The following is a 10,751-nucleotide window of genomic DNA, read 5'->3' on the forward strand; positions in this document are numbered from 1 at the left end:
TTTAAAATTTATTCCATTTTTTGTGGGGGGGGGGGGGGGGGGCATTGTGCTGTACAACAGAGATTTACGGTTAAAACTAAAACATGGAGGAAAATAGTGTGATTATTCATTTAAAAATAAAGTTTTAATTTTATTACTTTGAGAAGTGCATTTTAAATGTACAATAGTAGTAGTAGTATAATTTTATTTAATGCCATGTCAGCATCTGTGGTTATTTTCGTGCCAAAAACTCAATTACAAAAATGCAAATATCACAAATACAATAAAAACCAAGCAAACAAACAAAGCAAGTAATATTATACAAGATTCTTTAAATTAACATTTGATAAAAACATAACATAATATTTTCACACAAATGGCCATTTGGAAAATGATTGCAGTGCAGTTCGTAAAATCACGGAACAGAAGATAGTCTGAAATAAAACAAAAAATGTCCGGTAGATCGATGCATGTGTATAAATTAAATATAGATGAATCATTGTTAAAGCTACAAAGTTACTTGCCAGGACGGGTACTTTGACATACTTTTGTATGTACTTGCCCGTTCAGGCAGCTCATGCATGTCAGACGCGGCTGTCTGTGCGCGCAGGGTTCACAGGGTTCACACACAGTGTTTTACACATTGCGGAAATCACAGGGCCCTAAAAATATTTCACGGATCCCACTGAATTTCAGTACGAGATTGCAGGTATTGCGAGTAATTTTACACTGCGATACAAGACTGTGACGCCCACTGAGATACAAGTCTTTCACGTTTCAATGAATCAATAAAGCAGCATATCCGCACTTTGCTTCGCCAATCCCCCACAAATAAAAATGAAAAATCTTAAAAATGTAAAGGCCATACCCTGTCAGCACAGGTGCAACACCTCCACGGGCATGCAGGAGCATCACCTGAAGCTCTTGCACCTGTGTTATATAAAAAATGTTTAAAAAAGCAGAAATTAAATCATCCAAAATATTAACTCAGCATTCTACTTGATTTTAAGTAACCAGTCATGTAACAGTTATTTGAAAAGCACCCAAGAGCCCCAAAACACCAAATAGACTTCATACCTGCTGTCTGAGTCGCTTCATTTCTACTGCACGTGGATCAACATTGAGAATGGGCTTATTCTTAATTTTACGGGCACGGTCAGCATAGCGCAACGTGTTGATAGTCTCCTCAATGTTGGAGTCTGCTGGACTTACACACGCAATCATCAAGGTGTGGCTGTTTCCTCCGAGAGAGTCTGCAAAAACGGTTTGTAAAGAATTTCATGACCAAAAAAAAAAAGAATGAGACAAAAAAAAAAGAAAAACCACCCCCAAAACACCAAATAGACTTCATACCTGCTGTCTGAGTCGCTTCATTTCTACTGCACGTGGATCAACATTGAGAATGGGCTTATTCTTAATTTTACGGGCACGGTCAGCATAGCGCAACGTGTTGATAGTCTCCTCAATGTTGGAGTCTGCTGGACTTACACACGCAATCATCAAGGTGTGGCTGTTTCCTCCGAGAGAGTCTGCAAAAACGGTTTGTAAAAAATTTAATGACCAAAAAAAAAAAGAATGAGACAAAAAAAAAGAAAAACCACCTTGTCATGAAGAAAAACTAACTAGAAAAGAAAGTTTGTCAATTTCACCATTGCTGCTGAACTGAAAACAAACACCACATTCCTACTCCAAACTTCAGCATTTTACGCTGCACAATGTTTCAAAGCAGCTTTACAGAAAAATATTGCAGCAACATGATTTAAAAGTGTTGGCCTGACAAAGCCTTGTCTGAAAGATCAAAATAATTTGAATAATTTGAAGTTTATTCTTTAAAGGCTCTCACTCACTATGTGGTGTACTGAAAATAAAGTGATTTGATAGAAAAATTACTTCATGGACTGAATGAATCTCACCCTGTAAGAGGCGTGTCAGTTTGGAATCCCTGTATGGCACAAAGGATCCCTTCTTGCTTTCATCACCAAGTGCACTGATCACATTCCCCAGAGAAAGCAGTCCACGGTTAATGCTGATTCCTGTGGCACAAATCAAGTCATCAAGTCAGGTGCTTAAGGGAAAAAAAAAATAATGGTATTATGGACTTTGCTTAAAGAAAACTAATGTAGACATTGGAGAATATCCTGGCCACACTTTAATATGATGCAAATTAGAGGTCGACCGATTGGTCTATTTTGCCGATTAATCGGCACCGATAGTTGATTGGTGGACTTATTGGAAAAATCCATATAATACATATAAAAGTCCATAATAGTTTTTCCAGGTTGCGTCCGTTGCTGGAGTGGCTGAGACGGTCCGCTGTCTCTTGTACAGTACGAGAGCGGTATCTTGAGGCGGAATCACTGACACCACGTGCTGTTTGTTTTGACACACGAGGCTGCACACTGCACAGAGCGGGACACTTCAAATGCAGATTTAAAACATTAGATGTTTTCATATTATTATAAAGTAATTAATTTGTTGACAAGATGCTGCATTAGTAGTGAAAGAATAGAAGTATGTTTGCCATCAAGGCTGAATTGATGCAGACATTAGAAGCACCTCAAGCGGTTAAAACAGTGTGACCAAAAGACACTCAAGTCCGACCCAAATGTTTGATGTCACGATTGTTACCACCTATTCGTATTAGTTTATATCCAACTGGTCACTTTTATGCATTTGTTATCCATCGAAGATGCATATTTAAAGCTAGTGACGTGAGAAAGCACACTGATATGTTCATGCAACCGACAGAAATCCTGCCGCTCCCCAGAGTGCCACTCACATAGTTTTCCATTAAATTACATTATATTTGTCCCAGATCTTTGTTCGTTTGTATAATTCACCCAAGGCTGGAAGATTGTGTGTTATGCATTCAGCGAAACGTTTGTCTTTCTGTGGCTCTAATAAAGTCTGTATGCTTCAAATATACTTCAAGTATACTTTCTCTTTCAGTTTTGGTCCAAACTTCAAATACATTGACGAATACATCTTCAAATACACCTTTGTCTGTTTGTTGATTAAATAAACCGTTCTGGACTGCTGCTTGAACACGATGCATCCGTTGTGTGATACCTGCAAGTTATAGACGCAACGTTTTGCTGCACTTTTTGTCCGGTGTGCTTTTTATTATTTTGACTGGATGATCATCAAGTGTTCCAAAATAAAAGCAAATAAAGTGTGAGAGTATACATACAATATACATATGTCATTTCAGTGCTATGGCCTTTGTGTAGATGTTTAAACATGGCCATTTTTAAGCACGAGTCTTTGGATTTATATGATAACGCTTTACAATTTGTTAGATTCCATTTGTAACATTAAGGTTAATATAAGCTGTAGAAGTATTGTTTCTTGTGTAGAGTGTTAATTTCAATACCAATACATTACATTTTAAAGTCGCATCTGTTAACATTAGTTAATAAACTATGAACTTACATTAATGATGAACTTATAATTAATATTTAACATTAATATTTTTATTCCATTTAAAAAGCATGGTTCAGTATTTTTTTTTGTGTAATAACAGTTGATTAATTGGTTATTGTCCAGAGTGGTCCAACCCAGCTATCGGTATCAGTAAAATCCATTATCGGTCGACCTCGAATGCAAATGAATGGGTTGTTAAGCTAAAAAAGTAAATAAATAATTTTCAAAAATACCCTTCAAAACACTTAAAGGGGTCATATGCTGCTAAAAAGAACATTATTTTGTGTATTTGGTGTAATGAAATGTGTTTATGCGGTTTAAAGTAAAAAAAAAACACATTTTCCACATACTGTACATTATTGTTTCTCCTCTATGCCCCGCCTTTTTGAAACGAAGCTCATTGGTCTGAAAAGCGAGGTGTGCTGTGATTGGCCAGCTATCCAGTACGTAGTGATTGGCCGAATACCTCAAGTGTGTGACGGAAATGTTACGCCCCTCACCATACTGTTGATGCCGTGTCCGGCCGGAGAGACGAGACAAAAACATTAAAACCCATTACAAACGAGGCATTTGTTGCATCCAGTGGGGACATAATTACTGATTATAATGACTTAGCAAAAATTTGGCAAAAATCGCTTGGTGCACCATTAAGTCCTGCAAGCTGCCAGGTGGGGCCTCCATGGATCAGACTTGTTTGTTGAGCACATCCCACAGATGCTGATTGGATTGAGATCTGGGGAATTTTGAGGCCAAGTCAACACCTCAAACTTGTTGTGGTCCTCAAACCATTCCTGAATCATTTTTGTTTTGTGGTAGGGCGCATTATCCTGCTAAAAGAGGCCACAGCCACCAGGGAATACAGTTTCCATGAAATTGTACATGGTCTGCAACAATGCTTAGGTAGGTGGTACGTGTCAAAGTAACATCCACATGGATGGCAGGATCCAAGGTTTCCAGCAGAACATTGCCCAAAGCATTACACTGCCTCCGCCGGCTTGCCTTCTTCCCATAGTACATCCTGGTGCCATGTGATCCCCAGGTAAGCGATGCACAGGCACCTGGCCATCCAAATTATGTAAAAGAAAACATGATTCATAAGACCAGGCCACCTTCTTCCACTGCTCCGTGGTCCAGTTCTGATGCTCACGTGCCCACTGTTTGCACTTTCGGTGGTGGACAGGGGTCAGCATGGACACCCTGACTGGTTTGCAGCTATGCAGCCCCATACACAACAAACTGCATTGCACTGTGTATTCTGACACCTTTCCATCAGAACCAGCATTAACTTTATGAGAAATTTGAGCTACAGTAGCTCGTCTGTTGGATCGGATCACACGGGGCAGCCTTTGCTCCCCACGTGCATCAATGAGCCTCGGCCGCCCATGACCCTGTCGCAGGTTCACCACAGTTCCTTCCTTGGACCACTTTTGATACATACTGACCACTGCAGACCGGGAACACCCCACAGCTGCAGTTTTGGAGATGCTCTGACCCAGTCGTCTAGCCATCACAATTTGGCCCTTGTCAAACTCGCTAAAATCCTTACGCTTGCCCATTTTTCATGCTTCTAACACATCAACTTCGAGGACAAAATGTTCACTTGCTGCCTAATATATCCCACCCATTAACAGGTGCCGTGATGAAGAGATTATCAGTGTTATTCACTTCACCTATCAGTGGTCTTAATGTTATGCCTGATTGGTGTACATTTTCAATGCAGAGCGCACATGCAAACAGCTGTGCATTTATTTGTGAAATTAATTACACCCAACCCAGGATGTGTGCCTTTGTGTAGTGTACTGTGATATTGCAAAACCTATGTATAATATATTGGTTATATTGGTGTGTGCAATGCCAAATAACACTGTGGATTTCAGGAATTTCTGATTGGATCAGAAAAAGCCATCTTTGTGTCGTCAGTTCTCAAATATTCCACAGCTTACTATGCCCACTTTTTAGACATTTTTTTTTAAAATGTCGTAAGAACTAACTGGTGGCACAGTAGAATAAAAACTAAAAAATGGGGGTAACCTAAAACTTATCTCAAGAATCTATTTCCACTTGATCTAACCCAATGAAAATTACTTCCTAATATGTAACCTAAATTGGTTAGCCACATTTGATCCTTTATATGGCTCCATTTCTCCGTGTGAAGAGAATTTTAGACCATACGTGTGAGAAATTAGGCCACATCCACATTAAGCCAGAGCTTTTTCCCCATCCAATCCCTTTTTTTTTTTACTCTTTCTAAAAAAAAAAATAATAAAAAAAATTCTGTAAACTGCATCGTCTCAAGAAATATCTGCATGCACACAAAACCACTGAAACGGACTCAAAACGATGTAGTATACATGCCAGACCAGTATGTGTCGCTGTAATTCTGCCACAGAGATAAAATGAAGACTTGGAGCATGTGCATAAACCTTGCGCACTGGATACAAATATTTTTGATTTAGTAATTTTTGATTTTGCTTTAGTAAAGCTAATAGGCTCAGTAGCTTCTGCAGCACGAACACAAGCATGTAGTCCGCCATTGTTGCTGTTGCGTGACGTAGCGATGTCTGACTAGGGTCGAGGCATGAGGTGATGATATCATCGTTTCACAAAATATATGGATTGGCTGTACACATGATAACGCAAGGGTGTCGTTTTAAGTTGTATCCACTCTGGGACCCCGTTTAAAAAAATAGCAGTTTCAGGCTCCCAAAACGCCGGATCAGTCTGGACAAAACGCTGATACTTGGGATGCTCCGATCGATCGGCTGATAATCACATTTTATAACTTGATCGGTACTCACTACACTTGGCCGATCTCATGAACCGATTGCAATTTGATGATGTCAACGTGTGAGTACGTACATGATGCATGGGGACATAAATGATTTGGCGGCACAGTCATGTCATCACCGGTGTGGAAATGCTATGACGTTTCGAGAAACAATGAAAAATTCGCTATTTGTCATGCATGTTTTGCATGATGATATGATGAATGGATGGTTAATTTTTAACAGCAGATTCAGTGACGTTAGAGCTGATCTGCGCGTCACTGCACACGTCTTACACAGGAACCGGAGCTGATCGCGGCCGCTCTAGTCAGTGCTTGTGTTTATACCAGCCACACCGCGGCACGTTTCTGAAGCGGCTCTCCGCGCTGCTTGGCTAAAAAGTGTCTTTTGCAGGATTGTTCAGTAATATTTATTTAATATTCTGAGGAGATCATATGGTACTAAATACTATTTGTGCAATAATTATGGTCCATGAATGACCACTTAATTTCCCCCCCCCTAATATTTCTATTACATGTATTACAGTTAGTGTAGTAGGCCTATTTAAGGTTAAAATAGAGAAATTGGCTTTAAATTCCAATGCAAAGAGGCAAACATTTTTATTTGTAATGCCATGGTTTACCCACCAAGTACCTGTATGGCTCTTTAATAAATATACATGTATCTACTAGTCTAGTTTCTCAAAAGAGTATTGAAGGTCATACCTGCTTACTTAAAATTTTGCATTTGAATAAATATTTAGAAATGATTAAACACTATAGGTTTTTTTTAATGTAAAATTAAAAAAGTTAATAAATTACATAGCTTTTTTTATTTTTAATGATACCCGTATAAGTACACACAAGTGAATATTAATGAAAACAAGAAAATACTTAATTTAACTCAAGAAAAGTTTAAAATGGTGCTAAAAAAAAAGACATTCAACTGCATTCAACAGAAGATTTGTATCCCCTTATACAGTAGGCCTATATACATATGTATTGACATTGAATCGAGATCTAAACTACTCCAATTAGTCCTTTTAGGAGTATTTTGTCCTGCTCAGACTTGTATTGGACAATGTTTAAGTTACATCAGACTTCTCAATTTTAGGAGATTAAATGTTTATTTTGTCCTCCACAGTTTACTATTGGATAATGTTTAAATAAACCTTGTGGCTTGCATCAGACTGCTCCATTTTGTTTGTATTTATTTTTGTCTTTAAGTATCCTGATATACATAATGTTATGCATAAACCCCATTTTAAAGGCATATTAAAATATTTACTGTATAAGGAATCATTTTTGTGATTATTTATAGAACATTACATGTGTTATATAAAGCTTGAAATAGGGCTGTCAAAATGGCTGAAAAACTAAATTAAAATGTTTTACTTAAAGCTGCAGTCCGTAACTTTTTTTTGGTTAAAAATGATCCAAAACCAATATTTGAGCAAGTACATAACCAGCCAGTGTTCAAAACTATCGCCTTACTTTAGCCCGATTCACAACGGTTGACGTTGACCTTATAATAATGTTTTCTAAATTGAGCGGTAAAATATAACTGCATAGTGTTCACTGTATGAACTAAATTTAGATTAATCTTTGTTAAAGCGGTATTTGGTTGTTTGATTAAAATTAGTGAAATTCAGCAGCAGGTATTTATAGGCTGCTGTCCCTTTAAGACCGACTGCACGGATCCAGTATAATGCTACACATCTGATTTCTGATTTCTTTCTCGGCTACTTACATTAATTTAAAACATAACTGACTGCGTTTACGAGAATGATTGTCGAGACGGGTATTTTGACAGTTCTGTGTGTATGTGTCTGTTCAAACAGAAGGAGATACGAAAGACGAATCAACTCTGTATTCGCGGGGTCAGAAACGCGTCTCTGTGTGCGCGCGTGCTTTGCGTGTGTGCGGCGGCTTTGCGCACAGAAAACTGAAGAGATCCCGTGCTGTCCGAGATGCAGCTTGTGCGCGCTTCAGGTGTGTTTCAGACAGCAAGACGAGACGGCAAAGAGTTGTTTTCTGCAACTTATTGCACTTAACTCTTTTTAACGTCAAGCAATTCTCTGCTATATGCACCGACCTAAAACGTTGACCTTTTGCAACGTTTTAATGTAAGTAGCCTATTATTAAAATGATTCATATAGCGCATACCGATGTGATATGCATATCGTGATATTTATATTTGTGATATTTCAATATATCGTGCAGCCATAGAGACCATGTCAACTAGATGAACCCTAGAGACAGATCCCCACTGAAGACCTCGCCAGCCATCGGCACAAGACCACGATAACCAGCTGAGTCCTCTGCTCAACCTGACGTGCGTTGCAGCCTGGAATTAAACCACACCATGCTGGTTTTGTCTGGCCAGAGGAGAACTAGCCCCCCAACTGAGCCTGATTTCTCCCAAGGTTTTTTTTCCCCCTCCATTTTCAGTTACCTTGCCACTGTCGCTTTTGGCTAGCTTAGTTTTTGACATTGTTGACTTGACTGCACAAACACTATTGGTAAGGAAACGGAACTGAGCTGGACAATAACATCACGAATCAACAATGACTGACTTTAACTGATAAACTGACTGTTTTTTATTGTGCTCTTGCATTATCAGCACACATTTTTCCTGTTTAACACAGTAAAGCTGCTTTGACAATCTGTTTTGTATAAAGCGCTACATAAATAAAGGTGACTTGAGGGCTTGACCGTGTGGGTGCAATAGTCACATTTGTGACTAAAAAATAGATGTGTGCGAACTGTAAAATGTATTTAGGAGCGCGTGTGCAAATAAAGCAAAATCTCTCTGGGTGAGTTTTCTTAAATTTAATGTCATAAAATGCCTTCAATAAATGAAATGGTAAAACAAATGTCTTAATGATAATTTTAAGACCTTATATTTTGGGGGATGAAAAATGAATCCGGATATATTATATTGATTGTTAAATGTCAGAAGGCTATGATTTTTAATAAAACAAATTTTTTTAAAAAGAGCACTGCACGTTGCAGTGTCACAAGACACTTTGCATGTTCTACAGGCTCACACAACAGCGCTTCAGACTACTTCAAAATTATTCTCAATCAATGAATAGCCATTTATGCCAAGGGATCGCTTATGAACTAGAGTTGATGAATTATGACAATGTCGACTTTATGACCTTTATATAATATGTTTTAGACGGTTGTAAGAATGCATATTTTATCTCTCATCTGAAGGATCAGCCAGCAAGAGTATATGTCATACACATTTGTGTCTGTCATTTTGTTTAGGTGAATGTAATTTTACACATTTGTAACTATTAATCTGCAATTCGAATTCAAAACATAGGTGTTTTGATTGTTGTCTGTGTGTGCCAATCAAAAGATTCAGCTTTTCACATCAGAGCTGAGTGTAAATTTCAACTTTCAAATACGAATATTAATGACAAGTTCTCAAATTCAAATCAACAAGCTGTTGAGTTTTGCTACCATTTTACCTTCATAGAAACACAGCTAGTGACTATTTCTGGCAAAGACTCAGGGTGTTTGGGGTTGGACAGGGGGTTATGGCCACTGATCTCTATAATGACTGGATTGCTCAATATGTTCTAAACTGCCGTCAGGCAGTGAAGCCACCGGAAGTGTTCGAGTCGCCATCTTACTATTCCCTGGCGCAGAGGTCGGGAACCTATGGCTCGCCAGATCTCTCACCCTTTACTAACAAATGATCTATTACACAAATTAGACATCACTAGAGATCAGCAATTCCTTTGTTGTAGAGCTCTACATATACATGTAAAATAATAATACATTTTTTGTACCGGCCAAAGTGCATGTTCAGTGCGTGTTCAGAGCTGTTCGTGAGAGTCACGAGCAAACCATTGACGTTTCTATTGTAACGTACAGCTCCTGCACTCAGATTCATAGCTTTGTGGTAATAGCGAAAAGAAAGATTTTATGAACAGCAGAAAAAGTGTAAAAGTATGTAAAAAAAACAACAAAGTGACAGGACTGAAACATACTTTGTTTTATATGTTTTATACTTTGAAACATTTTGCCGGTTACTTTCGCTTTTTCCGCACAGCTTTCTGCGGGTGGGACTGTTAACGTTATTAATAAAGGAACGTGAATGAATGAGACAGTAAAGAGCGAGACATTCTTGATATTAAAAAGACCGACAGTATTAAAACCTCAAAGCCGCGAAACAGAACTCAATCCACTTCTGACTGGATGTTTTCTGCGTGCGAGGTCCGAGTAAAACATGGACAAGCATAGTAGATTTGTCTTCGATGGCGCGCCTAAATCGGTAAAAACACGGAGTGTCAAAATGCCTGCACTGGTGTGTATTCACATAAATAAGGTCGGCACAGTGCATTATTTTTCACTCACTCAGTCTCTTACACAAACACGGGCACAGAGAGAGAACTCTGAAGAGAATTCATTCCTCAGGTTGTAAATTTTCCTCACAGTAAAAGCCCTGCACAATTTTTGACGATTTGTTGCATAGGTGTATTTTAGTTTCCATGGTCCTAATAAAGTTACTATTAAAACGTTATTGAAATCACACACACACACACACACACACATACATACTGTATAT

General features: G+C 38.4%; 1 protein-coding gene across 1 annotated transcript in view; it reads right to left on the bottom strand.

The window, feature by feature from the left end:
• Positions 1-10,751, bottom strand: part of kif4 (kinesin family member 4) — a 214,291-nt gene that overhangs the window by 106,001 nt on the left and 97,539 nt on the right. Inside the window, exons 8-10 of the mRNA XM_016276974.1 lie at positions 1,893-2,012; positions 1,333-1,508; positions 848-909 (exon numbers count right to left, since the gene is read on the bottom strand). Of these exons, the coding sequence (XP_016132460.1) occupies positions 848-909; positions 1,333-1,508; positions 1,893-2,012 (358 nt within the window). The remainder of the gene's footprint in view (positions 1-847; positions 910-1,332; positions 1,509-1,892; positions 2,013-10,751) is intronic.

The sequence above is a fragment of the Sinocyclocheilus grahami genome, unplaced genomic scaffold (genome assembly GCF_001515645.1).
Source record: "Sinocyclocheilus grahami isolate Dianchi unplaced genomic scaffold, SAMN03320097.WGS_v1.1 scaffold107.1, whole genome shotgun sequence".
Taxonomy (NCBI): Eukaryota; Metazoa; Chordata; class Actinopteri; order Cypriniformes; family Cyprinidae; genus Sinocyclocheilus; species Sinocyclocheilus grahami.